Source organism: Vigna angularis, chromosome 6 (assembly GCF_016808095.1).
Source record: "Vigna angularis cultivar LongXiaoDou No.4 chromosome 6, ASM1680809v1, whole genome shotgun sequence".
NCBI classification, from domain to species: domain Eukaryota; kingdom Viridiplantae; phylum Streptophyta; class Magnoliopsida; order Fabales; family Fabaceae; genus Vigna; species Vigna angularis.
Genome location: NC_068975.1, coordinates 23,502,831 through 23,524,300, shown reverse-complemented (window position 1 = coordinate 23,524,300; position 21,470 = coordinate 23,502,831). Strand labels below are relative to the sequence as shown.

Sequence of the window (21,470 nt, the reverse complement as noted above, 5' to 3'; positions counted from 1 at the left end):
AACACCTGTTGTCTGTTGACACGCTCCTATAACCTCCTTTACCAACCAACATTGTCAATCTAGTACTTTCTAAAACTCCTCATTACAATATGAAATCATGAAAAGCATAATGCTACACAAATAATAGGATGTCCTAGGCACATTATGTTTCAATATGGTTTGTGATGATTATTGATTCATAACTTTATTTTTCTTAAATATAGGACCAAAACTGCATTGTCTGGTCTGAACATGAAAATTTATTTATTGAAAGGGTTAAATTCCTTAAATAGTTGTGATGATCTTTTTCTACATATTTGTTACAAACCATATAACGAAAGTATGGGACGAGTTAACCTTCATCATATTATCAAACTCTCTTATATAAAGTGTATTGTTGGAAATCATGCAGAATGAATCCCTTTTAGCCCATATCGATTTGAAAATAATTTTTAATTCGAACACCTTAAATTTTTTATCCATCAATATTCAATAAAAGTAATTTTTTTATTAGACATTTTCATGCAAGTTTTATTATAATAAAATTGCAAACCCTTTTAGAATACATTACTGTTCAAATTCATATTCATAAGAGACTTTGTGTGACCGTCAAGAAAATTTTCAATGCATGAATCTATCTAAATTACTAAGAAAGACTTTGATTATGATATCACATAAATCTTTTAAGAAATGTTTTCGAAAGATACAATACCAATAAAATATGAGTTCTATTCATACAACAAAAATTAAAATTGTTAAAAAGTAGATTTTAACTCTAACTCAACCCCTCATGCCGATGTATAGACATCATCTCGAGCATAAGACTAGACATTAGTGGGTAGTTCAGCCTAACTCAATCCCACAAAACCAGTTTATAAAGTGAGGTTTGCACACACTTATATATTATAAATTGGCCTTATCTCTAGTTGATGCGAGACTTCTAACAAATATCACTTTTCATCCAAAATTTTAAAGACAATAAATTTATAGATCTTCAATATTTATTACATGTGTTTAACTTTCTCATTTTTTATCTAATGATACTTAGACTCACATTTTTTTTTTAACAAAAGTTTGGTATGGAAATCTTACAATTTACATGTACGTGGCTGTATTCCCCAAAGCACATGGTATCATGGATCTTTTAAAATATATTTTTGGAAGATACGTATTAATGAAATATGAGTTTAATCCATGTATAAAAGATTAATATCATTTTTAACTCAAAATTTTAAAGACAATAAACTTATATGACTTTATCCTTACATGATGTTTAACTTTCTATTTTTATTTAATGACACTCGAATTCACAGTTTTTTTCAACAAAATTTTGGTATGAAAATCTTACCATTTACATGTGCAAGTACGTGGCTGTATTCCACAAAGCACATGGTATGTGTCTAGCTTGCTTTAGAAAAAAACTTTCTGATATATTATGATTTGATATAGTGCGTAGATGTTCTTGTACACTACATAATGCTCGATCAAGAAATTCCTTTGAAATTATGAAGAATTTAAGTGTGAAGGTACAAACTTGCTTGTGATTTCTGGGTGTGAAACCTGCACCAATAACTTTACATAGTGCGATCTAGGAAATTATCTGCTCATATTCACCTCTCCTCGATCTCCACTACTGTGTTTGGTCCAAAACAGAAAATATATATTATCCAGCCACTGGTGCAGTGCTCAAGCGTCCCCAGCACATTGACTCCTTACTCATCAAACTTTTCCAAGTGTCTCCAGTTAACAAAAAAGGAAGATAATGATAATGATAACACCGCATCCTTTCATGGGGTGAACATATATAGGACTATTTCTGTACTCATTTCACTTGCATAAAATGATACTTTGTTTATAAAGAAGTAAAGAAGGAAACATGGAGATAAGCAAAATGTAAACTAAAGAATAATAACAAAATAATAGAATATAAATAACTCAAGATAAAAATAAATATAAAATATATAATAATCTAAGATATCTAACATTTTCATCCAAGTTTGTATATATAAATTATATCTATCAAGTTTGTTATAAATATAATCAATTTTTGGTTCTCGTAAAAATTTAGTAAAAATATATGTTTATTGATCACTTCAGTTAATGAACTTAGTCTTGATATCTCCTGATACAATCTTTTCTCGAATGAAATGACAATCAATCTCAATGTGTTTAGTCCTCTCATAAAATATAGAATTACAACTAATATGAAGAACAATCTGATTATCACATATAAGTGTCATTTGAATGACATTTTCAAATTGTAACTTTCTAAGCAATTGCTTAAGCCAAACAAGTTCATAACTGGTTAAGGTCATAGTTATATATGATGTTTTTGCACTAGATCTTACCACAACACTTTGTTTCTTACTTTCCAAAAAAAATCAAGTTATCACCAATGGAGACACAATATCTAAAAGTAGACCTTCTATCAGAAGGAGATCATGCTTAATCAGCATTTGGGTAACAAACAACTCTTATATGGTTATTGGAATCATATAACAACCCTTCTCCATAAAATCCTTTAATGTACTTTAATATACATATGACTGCATTCAAATGATCTTCACATGTAGAATTAAGAAATTAGCTTACCATGTTGACTACAAAAGAAATGTCAAAACGAGTAAAGGTAAGATAATTTAATTTTCCTATTAATCTTTTATACTGCTCAGGATCTGACATAGGCTCCCCCTGATTTGGTAGGAGTTTGGTTTTAGGATCTATGGATTTTTCAATAGATTTTAAATTCATCAACTCAGTTTCCTCCAGAATATTCAATGCATACTTCCTTGAGATGTAATTATACCATCGTTGGATTATGTTGTCTCAATATCCAAGAAATATCTAAGTTTACCAAGATCTTCAGTCTGAAAATAGTGACAAAGATGTTGTTTCATGTGAGAGATCTCATAGTTTTCATTGCTCATAAAAACAACGTCATCAACATATGCTATCAATTAGACACATCCAACACTCGAGTGACGATAAAAGATTGAATGATTTGTCTCACACTGTGTCATACCTAATTGTTGAACAACACTGCTAAATTTTCTAAACCAGGTCCTAAGAGACTATTTTAGGCCAAATAAAAATTTGTATAGACAACATACCAATCTAGAAGACTCTCCTGAGCAATAAATCTTGGAGGTTGTTCCACATAAATATCTTCCTACAAATCTCCATTAAGTAACATAATTTTGACATCCAGTTGATAAAAAGACCATTATTGAAAGCAATCATGACTATAAATAAACGAACAAAAGCCATCTTTGTCACTGAAAAAAAATATCATCATGATCTAACCCAAAAATTTGTGTTTAACCTTTGACCACAAAATGGACTTTAAGGAGATCAATAATACCATTAGGACCAACTTTTATAACAAAAACCCACTTACAACCAACAACAAGATTTTCCATAGGAGCTCTCAAGTTTCACTATTATATAGAGTACTTAGTTCATCTAACACAACATGACGTCAACCAAAATAAACTAAGGCATCACTCACATACAAGTATATGTATCAATATGTATAAGCTAAAGCTACAAACACGTTTTACAAACACGTTTGAATGTTTTGAATTGTATTCATATCTCATTATTAAATCTTCTCGAGAAAGTCACACACATTAGAAAATCAAATGGGATATCTAATTTCATTTATTTTGTTGTAATCTTCACTAGTCTATTTAGCCAACAAGAATGTTACAAATTTCTGCTAGAGCACGAAAGTTGGTAGTATAATTGTTAGTTACGTTTTCAAATCTCAATTCCCTCCTAATGAAGGTGTCACCTTCCTATTTCATGTGTGTCATTGTCAAATTCTTCAACCAAGCCCACTTCTAGAGATGGGAGTGTAATGATTCCGACCTCACAATGGATGGATGAAACCTAAAGGAGGGTTACACAAGCAATTCTACCTATATATACATATTGATACATGCACTTATATCCTCACATCTCAGTTTTTTATCCGCTAAATTCCATGGAAAACATGAAGACACCCCTTGTCCTTGATATGAAGGATGTTGTTATAGTTAAACCCTGCAAGCCCACACCATCTGAACTTCTTCCTCTGTCCACCATTGACAGTGATCCTGTTCTCAACATTCTGTGTCAGACCATTTATGTTTACAAAGCAAATCTTGATTCCCCAAATGGCCAACTTGATCCTGCTCAGGTGATAAAAGAAGCTCTCTCAAAGGTTTTGGTTTACTATTATCCTCTTGCTGGGAAGATAGTAACATTTGATGATGGAAAACTTGGAATCAACTGCAATGCTGATGGAGTTCCATTTTTGGAGGCAACTGCTAACTGTGAACTCTCTTCTCTTCATTATCTAGAAGGGATCGATGTTCCAACTGCACAGAAATTGGTCATTAATAATGATAACCCTTCTGAAGGTGAAAACCACGCCCTGGCTTTCATGGTGACAAAGTTTCTCTGTGGGGGTTTCACTCTTGGCATGGGGTTGTCACACAGTGTTTGTGATGGGTTTGGTGCATCTCAATTCTTCAGAGCCTTGGCTGAACTTGCATGTGGAAAAAGTGAGCCCTCGGTGAAACCTGTGTGGGAGAGGGAGAGACTAATGGGGACACTTCTTAAGGAACAACTCCAATTTCCCATTGATGAGACTTCAAGGGCAGTTTCACCATTTTGGCCAACCAATGAGATTTCACATGAATGCTTTAACTTCAACGCCAAGAGCATACAAAGACTCAAAATGGAACTGATGAAGGAAAGTGTTGATGTGAAGGAAAGCTTCACAACTGTTGAAACACTTGGTGCCTATGTTTGGAGGTCAAGGGCTAGAGCTTTGGAATTGAACTCTGATGGGAAAACTATGTTGTGTTTAGCTGTAGGGGTGAGACGTCTGTTGAATCCACCCTTGCCTGAAGGGTATTATGGGAATGCTTTTGTGGGTTCATATGTGGTGCAAACAGTGAAAGAACTTGATGAAAGACCATTCTCAGAGATTGTGAAGCTCATCAAAGAGAGCAAAAAGCTTCCTTCCAATAATGAGTATATCAGAAACACAATAAACATGTTAGAGACAATTAGACAGACAAACATAAGGGTTGAAGGAACATGTGCATCTGTGGTGTTAACAGATTGGAGACAGCTGAGTTTGTTGGAAGAAGTGAACTTTGGATGGAAGGCTTCAGTGAATATAATACCAGTTCCGTGGAATATGTTAGGGTATGTGGACTTATGCCTTTTCTTGCCTCCTAGTAACTTGGATCCTTCAATGAAAGCAGGAGTTAGGGTCTTTGTTTCCCTGCCCAAAGCTTCGATGCCCAAGTTTAGGGAAGAGATGGAGTCACTGAAGCTTACGAGAGCTGATGATAATAGCACCTAGCAATGAGAAACTGGTTCTTTTTAAACTAATGCTTTTCTTTTTATCTTCCAATTCCAAGTCTTAGTTCTTGTATTATGCTAAATTTTAGTATATTTTCTCAAGTGAACTGATCCGTCCAACATGCAAACTATTTTATACTTTAATCCTTAAATAGTACATTTTATATTCGTCTTTCAATTACATTTTATATAAATATCTTAAAATTACACAACACGAAACACTACTTTTTTCTTCTTTGAAATGTTAAATAATGTTTTACGCGTGTTTATTATTTTTACAGAAGACATGAAATAATTTCAAGTGTAAAATAATTCATCTTGATCCGTTCATATTCCTATATACTTGTTTAATGGTGCCTGTACAACAAGGAGAGATATGAAAAATACGTTGGATACGTGTGCTTCTGGGTGTGATTAGTTTGTAAATAACGTTTAAGATAGCGAAAGTCAAAAAAATTATTTTTGATTCTGAAACTATAAGATGCAAGTGGTTAATATACATAATAGTACATCGCCTTTGAGAAGATTGTTAATGCTAATCAAAAAGGTTGAAATGGACCATGCCAACAGCAATCCATCTGTATCCTACGGTGAAGCAAATGTGAGATATAGATATTATTAAAAATCACAATCAGAACACATCTCAATGGTGAAAAATAATGCGTCTGTTATCTGTTATCTCATGAAAGGAACCAACCCCCTAATCTCAGTTCCATTTCCATTGGACAGGAAGTAAATTTTCTTCCAGTTTTCTTCTGAGAAAGCTTCGCGACGAATTAGCCTTTGCCTGTCAAAAATAATGACACAACTTCAACAAACTGAAACAAATTTTCAAGCTAAGGAATTTGTTTGCATTAGTAACATCCAAAACATGGTAAAGGTTGGATATATACTAGGGAGGTTATTGCTGTAACAATAACCAACAAATGATAGTCACTTGCTGAAGGACAAATGAAAAATTTAGAATGTATCTCCTTATTTTGACGATATTATTGATGTCTTAGATATGTATGGGATATTGCCTAAACAATGATACATTTCAAATAGAAAAACTTGACAAAGTTTATTGAAGGGAAAATTTATCATAAAACAAATTATTGTTTTATTAACAGATGAAACTAGACACTACGACTGTGTAAGCATACCTTAAATAATAATGGCACACAGTCTCGGCCTCATCCAAACTGTATCGAGGAAACATAACACGAGCATCTGCTGGAACATCTGGTAACTCTTTTCTAAGTTTTCCTACTGCTGTTGAATGAGAAAAAGCACCTACCATCATATCATCATGCATCATTGATCTAAAAGCCTTCACCTGCAATAGTAAGAAGGAGGTATCTAAATATTGGCGCAAAAGCCTAATTGTTGACACGAGTAAATTAGGGAAGACAAATAGAGATGCCAGAAATTGAGGTCTCTTTCCCATCCCATACCAAAAACATGACCAACACTTTCAAAGAAGTAAGCTTACAGCAACCCAATAAAAATGCATGAAACTAGCACATTTCTAGAAGCAGAAATATAATCCGTAATGCAATATATTGTAAAGTATGTTTTAAACTAAAACAAAGCAATGTACCAACCATTGTAAGTTCTCTAGCATGTATTGGCCGGCAAGACCGGATAGTGACTGGCTCCTCATATTCACTGAATGTAAACCAGTTATTATACTGGATACAGGCAACCACAAAAGAAGACAGACAATCAAAATATAACATAACCCAATTTTGAAAACAATTAATTTCAAAGAATGGGAATCATTTAGCATCAAGGAATTTGTTTCTCACTTGATCTACTGCAATAAGAACAGGCCTGTCTTTAACAAGTGATAACTCTTTCCTCAAACGAACTACCACTCCAACAGCTGCATGTGTCTGCTCAATACCAGTCTTCACCAGCTCGTATAAATTTGTACCTTCAGGAATTGCCAAGGAATCAGCATCTTTCAACCATCCAACACCAGCACCCTCACCTAATACGATTGGATCAAATATTTGGCATGGAAGTTCCTTTAGGTAGGACTCATTGTACTTCAAAAAATCCTGGAAATAAATGAGCCATACATAACAGTCAAAATAACTCGGCGTAATGAGTCTAGGAAGCCAAAAACAAAACAGTAAGGTTTATATCAATATTAATATGTAGAATAAGGGTTTGTATTAATATTAATATGTAGAATAAAACCAGGCAACCAAATCAAATAAATCAAAATAAACAAAGAAGGACAAACATTTTCCTTGTTCCTCGGAATTTCAGATTCAAAATTTATTTCATTAAAAATCCATCTGTTTTGGTACCTATATGTATAGGGGTTGAGAACTATAATAAGCCAGCTCATAACAAGTAACATAACATGGTCGGCAACAGATAGTGCACAACATTATAACAGGATAATCTGGGGATATTCCCCTCTAGACTGCATGTTCATCGATACAATATTATAAAAAGATAACTGCAACACCATAGGGTGAGTTAAAACAAATACACTCTCAAAAGGATTCAGGACAATAAAGACCGAGCAAGAATGCAGTTTAAAAAACTAATAAAATTGACAGAAAGGCATACTCATTCTTTCTTTATTCACTAAAAGTTGCTAGGTATAGATAGAGAAAAAAAATGTGATTTTAGTCCCTATACTTAAGTTCAAACTTAATTTTGGTCTATGTAATTTCAAATTGAGGATTTTAATCCTCCAACTTCCAAAATATGTGAATTTAGTCTATTTTTCATGTTTTAATTTAACATTGCGTAGTGGTTCTTCACCCCTAAAAAGTTGGAAAGGGGACTAAAATCAAATATTTTTTATAGTTGAAAGACTAAACTCATCAATTTGACAGTTTGGGTACCAAAAACCACATTTTGACATATAAATATGCATCTAAAAATTTGCAACATAATACTGATAATTATAGATAAACTGCCAGGTGAACTATGTGAATGCAAATAGTTGTATAGATTTCCAATCGACCCAGGAGTAGGAAACCACTTGATTCATACTAACACATACATCTCACAACCATACCATCCTCGGCAACTATGCAGCCGTTAATAAATTCACTTATTGCTGCCAAAGAAGTCATCAAGAAACACCTTGTTTCATCATTTTCCCTTCTGTAACATTCTAAAGAATGGCCAGGTCACAGAAAATGGCTTTAGCATATCTTACCCCGAGTTAAAAGAGCAAACACAATTAAACTAAAGACGCTAAAATTCAGTCTTGCCTTGAGGACATTCTCAGCCTGGACAGGTGTGTCCCATAAACCAGTTTGTGGGTGCTTGTAGAAAAATCCTCCATGGGTCCAGTCCTTGCCTTTAGGAAAATATAAAACTAGCCAACCTTCTTCTCGAGCCCACTGAACAAGCATTGCAAGCGCAATGCTCTTCCCACAGCTAACAGGACCATCTAACACCACTTGCTTCCTAACTTTAACTCCTGTAAAAAATGTTTAATTTTCAGGCAGTAAAAAAAATAATATTATTACAAATAATAGCAAACTCACCATACTTGATAGTGGGTCTGTTTAGATAATATTATTTAGAAAAAATTATCCAAAACTTTTACTGTGAAAAGCTCCTTTAAGGTAAGTAAATATAGTGTTTAGAAGATACAGACTCAAGTTCATATCCAAAATGATAAGAGGTGTTTGAATGAAATTATAAAAGTGCTTTTATCTTATTAACTAAAAGGATACATAAAAATTAAATGATTTCAATGATTAAAATACTAGTAAAAAAAATATTTGCCTGATCTTTCATGACTGAACTTAACATTTTATTTGAAATTATTTTCTTTATATTATTTCTTGAATTAGATGAGCGTTGAGTGCCCATATGATATTGGATTTGATCATGACAAGGACTAAAGCATCATTGATTGGACAATTGAACAATAAGGACTAGAAGCATCATTTATTGGATTACAGGAGCCTGGTTTTGCTAGCAGGATAAAAACCAAAAAAGGGATAGGCTCTTGAGCCGGCCTACTTTTTTCCAGCAACCTAGCACATTGATGCTATCAAGCTAGCATCATAGAAAACTGCAGCTACCAAGTAAGTTAACACAGCATGATAGATAATGAGTGTGTGCGGTCATACAATTTATGAGAAAATTATAGTACTTACTAATGTTGCAGTAGATTCTATTGCTTCAAGTTCAAGTCGGGACAACCAAATTTTATCTTCTTAAGCTTACTTGATAATGAAAATTGAAACATAAGGATTTGAGCCTAATAATGCATTAAAAAAGAATCCAGCAGGATCAAACATCTGGGGCTATAAAAACAACAAAGACCGCACCTTTACCATTAGAGGACCACATTGGTGGATCCACCACGCGCCTGAAGTTATCACGGAGATCCAAGAAGCTCTGGCGAACAAGTAAAGCCTTACGCATCGAGTCCTGAAACTCATTCACCATACCCACTGGCAATCCCTCGGGCAAAACCGCGTTCAGGGTATCCTTCCTGAAAAACAAAACCGACTCAGGATCGCAGAATCCAGAAAAGAAAAAAAAACGTGAGACTCAAAGACGCACAAAAAGTGTTCGACAAAATGCCACGATGAAAAACTAGGTTGGAGGAAAATAGTACGTGAATTTGAAGTAGGTGCAGACGTCGTTGCGGGAGAGGTGAGAGAGGGAAGGTGCCGAGGTGAAGAGAGGACGGCCATTACGCCCCACGTCAAGTGAAGGGTTTTTGTCATCAGCGGCGAGCTGCCGAATACGTTCTTGTTCATCGTAGAGTGCGGCGGCGGCGGCGGCGGCGGCGGCGGGGGTGGCAGTAGATTTTTTGGGATCGGGTTTGAAATGTGTTGAGGGCTTTGGGGGCCTAGAAGTGTGGCTGAGAGATGAGAAAGGAACGAGCTTGAGATGCCATGAATGATGGGTCTCTGCAGCTCTCGTAAGGGACCGTAACATTTCCTTTGCTGTTTTGTTTTCTAGAAGTGATTCACAGAAAAGTGCAGTGATGCGAGGTTTTTCTTTTGGGTTTTGGGAAACAAGAGAACTGAGGTAGGAAGAAGAATGAATGAAAATTTGGGGTACTATGGTATTTTTGCCATCTTTTTTTTTCTCTTCATTCATGGACCAGAGAAGTTAGTTCATATATGCTTTTGGTCACTGGGCTCGGATTTCTTTTTGGACTCCCATACTTTCTTTTGACCTTTTGGTTTAAAATGTTTTTCAGACTTTGTAATTTGAAAATTTTTTATGTTGGATCTAGAAGTAAAAAGTGTATTTCAAATTGCATAATAAAATTTATTTATTTTTGCATAAAAAATATTTTTGAATTATTTTTGACTTTTGATTTTTTGCATAAAATAATTTCTAGATTCTGAAACTTGGGAGTGTCTTCAAATTACATAATATGATAATATTTTTTACTTAAAAAAAAACTTCTGAATTGTAGAATTTGGGAGTGTTTTTCAAATTGCATATATAATCTGAAAATCATGTTTTAATAAAAAAAAAGAAAAAAAAAGACTTTCAGGTTGTGAAATTTGAAAGTTACTTTTAGAAGAAGACACAACTCGAAGGATGGTGGCAGAAGGAGACGAGAAAGGTTCAGCCATGGTGGCCTAAAAGAAAATGCAGAGACTAAGTAAATTTTTATCTTTTACACAAATCATGGAGATATAAGAAATAACCCAGTTGTGCTTGAATTAAGGTGATTCTGGCTTTGAAACATTGTTACATATAGTCTTCTTTTTTTCATGTTTTTTAAGGAATAGAAGCCAAGTTGCATCATACTAATTTTTGAAAAAATCTATCGGTACCCAAAATTAAATTCAAAATTTAATTTTAGAAAAAAAAATTACAAATATCACAAAAGAGAGTATAAACAATAATTGTTAAATTTGTTTAAGAAAAAGAGTTAGTTTCTCTAAGGTAGCATTATAATGAAGAAAGTTAACATATAGGGAAGTCTGTTGTAGTTTTCTTTAAATGTAGAGTTTGATCTCACTAATATGTGAATTAAAAAATCACTTAAAATATTAATATAGTTTAAAAAACCAAATTCTAATTCTTATTTAAAAAAATTAATATAAATGATGAATGAAGTGCATATTTATAATTGTGAGACCTTGAAATTTTTCTGAATGGTATTTTTCTTGAAAATTTCTATAACTTTAAACTTTGTTTAAAAAAAAAAACTAACCATAAAATTAATGAAATATAAGGACCTTGTGGGTGTTGGAAAAAGACAAATCACATATCTGAATTACCACAAATAGCATCTCGAACATTCCAAACATATTTGATAACTGTTATCACTTCTCTCTCTTTTAACTCCATAAACTTTTACTAGATCCACCTTTCACTTGGCTAGTTTCTCCCACTTTGATTTTTGACATTGGTGACTCCATTTGTGTCTCAAGCTCACGTCAAGGTATGCTAATGTTGCATGATTTTGTTTACAAGATGCACTCCTTTTAGTTATGAATGAGTTCAACAAAACATATGTAATTCTAAAATTTGTGGAGATCGTTGCCATGCATGAGAAACCCAAATCAGTTTATTCCTGAAAACCGAATCAAATTACAATTTGAAATTTCAATAGTTATGATTGCCAACCATTTTGTCGATTTTTTGTTAAATATAATGTTGTGATCTTATGAATTGATTGTTGAGGATACCCATGTTGTCACTTATTGATTAATGTTGTAACTTGTAAGGACCATGGCGGGACTAACATTACTGTTAGATCTATGGAAGAAAAACCAGAGCTTTAACACGGAACGGACCTACCAATCTTCCTTATTTTCTGCATCTGCTACTGTTGCATCTTTTGCTGCGGCCACATCTTTTCCCTCAAAGGACTTCTTTGGGTATGATCTTTCACCATTTAAAATATCAATCTAGTTTAATATCACCATGTTAATTGTTGTTTTTCATACATGTGAGAAACTTTATTATGATATCTTCTTAAGGTAAATTTATTATCGATAATGTTTCACATAATGCTCAAAAGAAGATTTTTAATTGTCATTGAAGAGAGTAAAATGAGTATAAAAGAGGAAACAAAAAGAAATTATACACAGAGGGAAGGAAAGGTATAAATTGTTTGACACATCTAAATTTTTTACACTTATTTAATATTATCTTTATTTATTTTTTATTTTTTTTCTTAAAAAATTATAAAAATTTATACTTTTATAACTATTTTATCTTTATACTCGAATGTATAAGTATGTCATTATATTATTGTTTAACAAAAAAAAAGAGATTTGTTATATCTATTGACATTATTTGTGCGATAAAAATTCTTCTGATTTACCTATCATTTAATAATCAAAATCAAAATAAGTTTAAACACATATTTCTTCTTTAATTTTATTTTTAAAAATAAAATTGTAACAAAATTTTAAACTACAATACTTTAAATATATATATAGTGTGATTGATATTATCTCAATGTATTTAAATTTCCAAATAAAAAGAATTTTGACATTGTCCTTTTTAAGTTCACCTCAATCATGTTTTACATCTTTGGTAAACAATGAGTTTACACTGACATTATAGGTACAAAACTTCAGTTTCAGGCCAACAGTTGCTCATTGTGATGCTGGAGCAATGATTTCTGAAGATCACATTCCTAATATGGGAAACTTGGGAGGAAAATATTTCTACCATGATTCTCTAAAATACAATACCAAGAACTACAAAATTGAGCTCAAACCTTTGTTTTCTGCTTTGGAATGGAAATCATTTTCAATCATTACATTGAGATCATTTCTGATGTTCTATTTGCCTCTCATGGAGCATCATGCAAAGATGGAACAAGATGATGTTGAGTTTCTACGGGACAAACATGACCATGATGGCAATTTGAGTGTTCCATTCAAAAAGTCACTGTTTCAAATCATTCGTGAGGTGAACTTGTTGATTCAAACTTCAAAAAGACCGTGTTTGAAAATTAGCTAATAAGTTTATTTGTTTTGGATTTTGTCATAGGTCACTGTGGTGACAACCAGACGCATTTTAGAAAGAGTGACTGTACATTATGTTTCAAGAAGAATGGCGTGGAAACTACTTAAAGGTGCATCATTTTTGCTTCTTCCTATATTCCTTAGAAAACATGATAAATAGAATAAACATAGTAAAAAAATACATATTATGATTGTTTGATACTGATTTTTTTAAAAATATTATGCTTGTTGAATTCATGTGATCTCTTGAACAGATGTTCCCCAGTCAGCTGCTCGCAAGGCTGGAAGGAAAATGCCTACTTTAGTTTACATCTGCTCTGTGAGCAAAACAACTTTCAGAGGTAAGTCAAATCAATTAACAATTAGGTTGAAGTTAAATATGCTTTTCATCTTCAAATTATTATAACAATGTGTATTTTCTTTTTAAATTAAATTATGAAATATTTAATTTTTATACTTAAGATTAAATATATTTTTAATTAATAAACTTATATGTGATATTAGAATTCGTTTATTTTATAAATTTTAATATATTTTTAATCTTAAACTTTAAAATTAAATAAATATAATTATTATAATTTAACAACCTTAATTTTCTTTTATGTATTAAATAGTGTTTTAAGTTGATATTTAAACTATTTATATCATTTTGACATATTTCAATTCAAATATCAATTTAAAACATCTACACATAAAATAAAAAAGTATTAAATTAAAAAAAAATAGGTATTTATTTATTTTTAAAGTTTAAGATTAAAGTTTGAAACATGAATTATAAATTTATGTCTAAGTTATAATCCTTAAATGTAAGTCATGAAAATAATTTTTTCAACAAGTTTTTTTCATATGATAAACAGAAAATCAGTTAAACCCATAATATAACTTTTACAAGTTATTTTGTTAGAAAGGATATTTTTCATAACTTTTATAAGAAACAAAAACTAAATACCTTAAAATTTAATTTAAAAATAATATGCAATTTTGTATATTAATTTGAGGATGAAAAACATATTTAATTTTAATAAATTTTATATTCTTTTAAGATTGAATGGAGTTGTGGACTTAATCTATATTATGCTGATATTTGTGCATAGGGTATATGCTTGGAGTTTCAGCATCATGGGTTGTCCAAGTAGGCATCGGATTATTTCAGTTCTTTAAGTCAAAGTCAAAGAATGAAAATTTGAGCAATAATGTGAGAATTAGGGTTCTTAGACAGAAGGTTTTCCTAGCTACAGTTAGGTGCAATGCATCTCTAATTTTTGCCTCAATTGGGGCAGGGATTGGTGCTTCCCTTATTCGTCCTTCAGTTGGCCAATGGGTTGGTAAGAATATGAAATTTTCATCCAAATATTCTTTCATAGTCACTATTTACTTTTACATAAATGTTAGGAAGACATTATTTAATTAACAGTATCTTTTCCAAGATTATAACAGTTTTTAATGAGTATAACTTACATGAATTTTAACTAATATCATACAAAATGTGGTGAAAAAATTGTCACTAACTTAAGAAAAGTTTATCCTTTCTTTTTCATTTATGGCTTTGTAATTTTGATTTTCCTTGTTTTTTTTTCAGGTTGTGCTATCGGTGATTTGGTTGGTCCAGTTATTGTAGCTGTTTGTGCTGACAAAGTCCTTCACTTGAACTTGAACCTGTAAAGTTGTTTATGACAAATTGTTTTTCTATTTCAAATAAGAGTGACTTATTAAGAAATGTAGTATTTACTTCTCATTCTGATTTAAACAATTCCAAATAGTTGCTATAACTTGTGAACGCGTAGAATTTTCTTTCATTAAATCAGATATTCACTAGTGTAATTAAGGAAAATGACTTTTATTTTCGTCCATAAACAACGATTCATGAACCGAGATATATACAAGCGAAGCAAAAAGGTGTAGACTTTTTGCTTCGGTTAAAAACCGAGTCAAAAAGGAACACGTTTTCGCCTCGATTCCTTTTGGACCGAGGTAGTATCTCAGACTCTACTGCCTCGGTTGGTTGAGACTTGAACCGAGGCAGTAGAGTGTTTTTTATTTTTAATTTTTGCATTTTCGCTTTCTATTTCTTAGTATCTGGTTTAAAAGAAATAAGATATCTCTTCTAAACTCCAAGCAACAAATATATTCTTTGTCCAAGGTCTTCATTTAAAATTGAACTGAATAACAGCCGCAGAAGAGATTTCAAATCCAAACCATCTCATACTTGATTAGCCTTACTGATCTCTGGTTTAATGGTCTTATTCTGCCGTGTTTTCTCAACCTTTTTATCATCTCCATCTTTAGCATCTACATTTGAGGAATGATTCTTTAGAACCATTGAAATATCTGCCTTAGAAGCTCCTATTAGCTTAAAGCGTTCAGTTGCAGCATACAGGTTTTCCTTCCAACCATTCATTCCTAATTTGCATTCAACTTGGGATCTTTCAAAAAGCTTTCATCTTCTCCTCTACACTGTCAAAAGGTTGAAGTGTCTCTTTAGAATCCCAGCCAGACAGATTTTATTTTGAGATTAAACAGAAATGTCAAACCTTTTCAAATGAACACACCATATTGTATTTTGGACATATATCAATGGCATCGGCACTCTGGAGAAGCTTGATAACAAGGCGCCCACAAATCTTCAACACTTCATTCTCACATCGAACCACCACCCAACAATCGTGCCACCTTTACCGAACCACCACAGGCCACCACGCGAAGTCTTCTTCTCCAACGCTTCACAACCACCATGCGCCTCTGCCAATCCAGCCCACGCCGCCTACGAAGGACTCCGCTACTAGCCACCGAAACCCCCATGGCTACTCCACTAGCGCAACCATCAATAACCCTCACCGGATCCCCAAAAAGAAATTCCCCACACTAAAAACCCTAACTTTCTCAATCGTCGTGTCCCGTCGCTCCTCTGGCACACTTTCGTCGTGCTCTCCTCGCCTCCGCCACTGAGACGCCTACTCCGTCGATTTCGCATCCTCTTCCCTACAACCAGAATAGAACCAGAAAGAGAAGACGGAAGAAGAAGAATGACCAATCGCACCGCCACAAGCCACCACGAGCACCGCTGCGAGCCACCACGAACGTCGCCTATCGCGCCATCTCCACACCGTCGCTGTGAGGTCGTTATCTCCGCTCAAGATGCAGATCATCCTTGCTCCAACGTGGTCGTCTACGGTGAAGAGAAATGGAAGTAGAGGAATTCTCCCTAGCTTGTGCGGGATGAGGATAAAGAGAGAAAGTATTTTCTTGAGCTTTTTTAGGGTTGGATTTGCGAGAAGGAGACGAATTCTACCTGGTGACGCGACCCATGGGCTGGTCCATGAAGAAACGAGAAGTCCAGTGTTCGGCATGGAATTCAAAACGCTTTTTTAGGGTGTTAGGCCTTGGTTAGAAGATTAATCGAGATCATATGATGTGTATATGTCTCGGGTCTCGAGTGAACCGAGACAGTAGATCAAGATTAAAAAAGTTGTCAAGCCAAAAGTTAAATCAGCAAAAAAATTTGTAGGATATTATGCATCAGTTGAATATATAACTGAGATCATATGATGTATATGCCTCGGTTCTCCTTGAACCGAGGTAGAAAAGTTCGACTAAACTACAAAAATGTCACCGCGTTCTGATAAGTTTCGGTTGCTCCTAAACCGAAGCATATTGTGCAATTTTAAATCCTCTTTTTTTACTATTGATTACTATTGATTCAACGTATTTTTAAATTGTAATCCTTGAGTTATTATCATTCCCCATTTTATGAATTAATATAATTTTAGTGTATATTCCTTGAGCAATAATCTTTTTCTTTTATTATCATAGTATTTTTAGTTGGCTTAATTGTTGATAACAAGATTTATTAATTTTTTTAATTCTTATCGGTCTAAATTTATGTCTATTGGAACAATTCACGTATCATAAGTAAATCTTGAATATTTGATATTATAGTTATTATTTATGATGATATATCATTTTATTATTATTAATTATTTTTACTATATATTTGAGATAAAATTAAAAACATATATTCACGGTTCATATTAATACTATAAATATAATCCATATTTTCTAAGAAATACATACCTTATACTCATGGTATTCATAAAAATCATATTTTTCATTTACTCATTTGAGGTAGATGGTTTTCTCTTCAACAACAAAAAAATCTCATTTCAACTAATTGAAACTCTCAGAGATGTTATTAACAAACAATAGTTTATGGTTTTATAAAAGAATATTAAAACAAAATTTTAAAAATACTAAATAATGTAAGAGTATATAAAATTACAATTTAATAACTAATTTGTTGCCTTTTATTTTTCAAGCTTATGAATCATTCTTCCTAAAAATGAGAGGCCTTAAGTTTTTCTTCTTTGTTACTTGTCATCGGCAAGTGACAGACTTAACTATATATAATCTTCTGTTCAGACATTAACTAATTATTCAGATTTTGGAATAAACTTTAAACAATTTATGTCTTATTGAATGGAATAAATTGTATCATATTTGGGGCAAAGTTATGAAATTGTATTGATTTCAGAGAACACACTACTTTAAAGATTATCATCATTTGATGAAAAATAATAACATAACATGTTGTTGGCATCATAAGGTTAATGCTATACAATAATGTTTTATTCATGCATTACAACATGTTAATCTTGGTCACGTGAATTCGCGCAGATGAAAAAGTAAGAAATTCTTATGTTCGTTTTCAAGGATTAACACGGATGAAAAAGAAGAGATTACAGAATGCATTTGATTTTCAATCTTTAGAGGATAAGAAAATTTGAAAGAATTTAAGCCAATTTTCATATTTATCTTTGTTTTAGTTTATAATTTTTATATTATTATTCTTCTTCTAATAATAATAATAATAATAATATTATTATTATTATTATTATTATTATTTATTATTATTATTTATTATTATTATTATTGTATATAATATTTTTATTATTAAGGGTATTTTGGTAATTTTCAATTTCTACTAATTAAATATTTTTTTTATCTGTCACATCTCGATCAAATTCTATACTAATTCTCATAAATTTTACCTCCAAATCCACCCTCAATTATCTCCAAATCTATTCAAACAAACAATAAAAAATTTACCATCAAATTTATTCCCCTTAAATTTATTCAATCACTCTTCCTCAGATAATCTCCGAGGAATTCCCACACCACTAATTATATTTTTCCATATCCTGTGTAATCGTGTTTGAAAGTTAAACATTTAAAAATATAACCTAACGTGTCCTGAAAGGGACCTTTGGTGTTGATGAAGAGACGTTTGAGCCTTGAAGTGGAAGGTCAAGATCATGATCAACCGTTGAACATGTTCTAATTTTAGACTGAAATTCTCATCAAATGACCCCAATGTGTTTTTTAAAGGGACGTTTCTTGTTATAACTTTTTACATTTAATTATTAAAAAAATAAGAAAAGTTAAAACATGTTTTACCAATTATTATATATTTTTGTTAGGTTTAGTTGAGGAGAAACATTGATGACATTTTGACGAGTTCTAATCAAACTTAAATAAAAAATATATAATACTATTTTTAACTCAAAAATAATAAAATAATATATATATATATATATATATATAATTATTATTATTTATTATTCATTTTATTAACTTTTAGCTCACCTTACATTTTTCACATATATTATTATTTCTCAGACATTAATTTAATTATTATTTGACGTTTCTTTCTTTGATTATACATAGGAAAAATATATACGCTATTCATCTTCAATTTTGTGTTGCTTTTCGACAAAGTTATCCTATTTATTTTTCTTCTTGCAAATCTTATATTTATAAACTTCGAAAATAATATTTTTCAAAACGCGTGAATTTACTAGTACAGTAGCAGTGGATTTTAACCTGGATATCTATATATTCAATTTCTTATTAAATTAAGAGTATGTCCAATTTTTGTGACGTGGGAATGTGATTTCCCAATCAAAACAAATTTGAATGCAAAACCAAATCCCATTATTCCTAACACGGCTGGTGTTTCACACGTCATCGCCATTTTACGTGCTTATACTTCAATATTCACCGACCTTAGCTACGTTATGTTTCAAGATAACATAATAAATGGATATTTCTTCACATTATTTATTTGTTTATATTATCTATGTCAACTTTTTAACAAAGTATTTCTTTAACTTATAGTTATAAGAGTAAAATAAAAATGCGGGTTGGTGTTTTTGGATATTTATATGTTTATATTATCTATCACGAGCATTTTTAATTGTAAAATATGAAAATTATTTATGACGTATAATTTAAAGAATGATAACAATATAAAGAACTTTAGTAGTGGAATAGTGTGCACATAAAAGTAGAATTGGAAAAAGAAAAAAAAAGGGATGCGATGACTCTATACCTAACACTTCAAAATTACTTTATCTCATCTCTACCACTATATAAGAGAATCCCTCTCTCACATTCATCTTCATCCATTAATCCATTGTTAATCTAGCATTCAATTATAGTGAGGTTATAGGGAATTTAATCCATAATTTCGAATTAATTAGCATTTTGGAGCTGGCAAAATCACAATCAGAAGAATGCAAAGAAGAATACGTGGAGCGCAACACGAGGGTGGTGAGGGAGTTATACCAGGCCCTAACCTCAAAACAAACCCAGACGCTGGATGGGCTTGTGGCCCGAGACTTGGAGTGGTGGTTCCACGGCCCAGCATCCCATCGACAGCACTTGGTTCCCTGGCTCACGGGCTCATCACCCTCCTCAAAGGCACCGGTTCCTGAAAATGTTGTTGGGTTTGGGCCTGTGGTAGTCGCAGAAGGGTTCGATGAGGCCCATTTGCTGTGGTGGGTCCACGCGTGGACTGTCACCGTCGATGGGGTCATAACCCAGGTGAAAGAATACGTCAACACTTCTGTCACCGTGACTCGCTTATCACAGGTGCTTCCAAATGCCTCCACGTGTCAATGCATTTGGCAAAGTCAGCTCTGTGATGAATCTGTGCCTGGGCTTATTCTAGCAATCTAGCGCACACCATTCTTAAAATCACTTTTTTAAAGCCTTTAACATTGTAGTGTTATTATGCTTTGTTCAAAAAATTATTAAAGCATGATTTAAACGGAAATAACTACCTAATATATATATATAGTTATTAAAACATGATTTAAACTGAAAGCACGAGATCCGGTAACGACCCATGAACCCGAACGCGGACCCGGTCGGAGCTCCGCCACAACCGAGCCTCATCACCATCCTCGGAAACTCGAAGCACCACCGTGATGAAGGTGTTGAAGTACTCGCGCAGCTGAGCAATGATCCCGTGGCTGAGTGTCCACACGTGCACCCAATACTCTCCCTCCCCCTCCCACCCTTCCACCATCACGCGGTCTCCGACGGCCCTGATCCTCCGAGGCCGAAACCTGAAGGCTTTCGCCGTTGACTCGCCGGTCAACAGTCTCATCATGTGCTCGCAATGAGGAGGTCCGTGGTACCACCATTCCAACTCTGTCCTCACCACCTTCACTAGCTTCTCCGCGTGGCCATCGCGCAGCGCCTTGTACAGCGTTTTCACCGTCTCTAGGTTGCGTTTTTCGAGTTCGGCCGCCCAGCCGGAGAGCTTCTCCGGCTCCGCCTTTCCGGGGATGATCATGGCGGTGGGAGAACGTTTGTAGCCCATGGGTTTCTTATGTGATGGTTGATGTTAGAATATATCATATAAACAACAAATCTAGTTCTTTCAATCATAAACAACCTTTTTCCCGACAGCATAATGTGATTTAAAAACACTGTTCCGAATGTTTTTATTTGTTGGTAATGTTGCGTAAGTGCGGTGTTTTTGTCTTATACTTGTTTAATTATCATAACTCATGGTCGTGTTATAAGATATATTTACTCGTATTATTTTTTTTGGATATTGATTTTGGTGCATTGCTTTTGAGTGTATATATAAGAACACAGAAATTATATTAAATTAATGTCAAAGGGTGGAATAGTTGTGATTAATTAATTTGATGAAGAAAGATGAGATGTAGATAAGGGTGAAACGGCAAGTTCCATCAAGTTTATTATTTGAATCCTGGGATTGGAACATATATAATGGGAAAAAGGTGAGTTGGTGACCTTTCAAAGATTGAGGTGGCTTCGTTTGAAGATTATGACATTTGGCTCTTCTAGAACAGATTTTAAAGGATAACATGTGAGTTAATATCTCTTAATTTA

The 21,470-nt window shown here is 33.0% G+C and overlaps 5 protein-coding genes across 5 annotated transcripts; 3 read left to right on the top strand and 2 right to left on the bottom strand.

The window, feature by feature from the left end:
* The first annotated feature begins 3,691 nt into the window (after positions 1–3,691).
* On the top strand, positions 3,692–5,420 carry LOC108342488 (spermidine coumaroyl-CoA acyltransferase). Its single transcript, XM_017580272.2, has one exon. The coding sequence runs from the start codon at positions 3,920–3,922 to the stop codon at positions 5,336–5,338; it is 1,419 nt and encodes a 472-aa protein (XP_017435761.1). The 5' UTR covers positions 3,692–3,919; the 3' UTR covers positions 5,339–5,420.
* Positions 5,421–5,782: 362 nt separating this feature from the next.
* LOC108341148 (uncharacterized) lies at positions 5,783–10,407 on the bottom strand. Its single transcript, XM_017578803.2, has 7 exons — positions 9,929–10,407; positions 9,636–9,802; positions 8,562–8,773; positions 7,128–7,382; positions 6,924–7,010; positions 6,483–6,655; positions 5,783–6,124 (listed from the first exon to the last, which is right to left on the bottom strand). The coding sequence occupies exons 1-7, from the start codon at positions 10,252–10,254 to the stop codon at positions 6,013–6,015; spliced, it is 1,332 nt and encodes a 443-aa protein (XP_017434292.1). The 5' UTR covers positions 10,255–10,407; the 3' UTR covers positions 5,783–6,012.
* Positions 10,408–12,015: 1,608 nt separating this feature from the next.
* LOC108341504 (uncharacterized) lies at positions 12,016–14,927 on the top strand. Its single transcript, XM_017579179.2, has 6 exons — positions 12,016–12,164; positions 12,879–13,209; positions 13,291–13,375; positions 13,520–13,606; positions 14,360–14,590; positions 14,845–14,927. Exons 1-6 carry the CDS (start codon positions 12,016–12,018, stop codon positions 14,925–14,927), a joined length of 966 nt encoding a protein of 321 aa, XP_017434668.2.
* A 4,806-nt stretch (positions 14,928–19,733) lies between these two features.
* LOC128197544 (senescence associated gene 20-like) lies at positions 19,734–20,384 on the top strand (the record flags this gene model as incomplete). Its single annotated transcript, XM_052879599.1, has 1 exon — positions 19,734–20,384. A coding segment is annotated over one exon (546 nt), but the record flags the coding sequence as incomplete, so codon positions are not given.
* LOC108341503 (wound-induced protein 1) lies at positions 20,314–21,084 on the bottom strand. The gene has a single exon (XM_017579177.2). It carries the CDS (start codon positions 20,926–20,928, stop codon positions 20,416–20,418), a length of 513 nt encoding a protein of 170 aa, XP_017434666.1. The 5' UTR covers positions 20,929–21,084; the 3' UTR covers positions 20,314–20,415.
* Between the last annotated feature and the right edge of the window lie 386 nt (positions 21,085–21,470).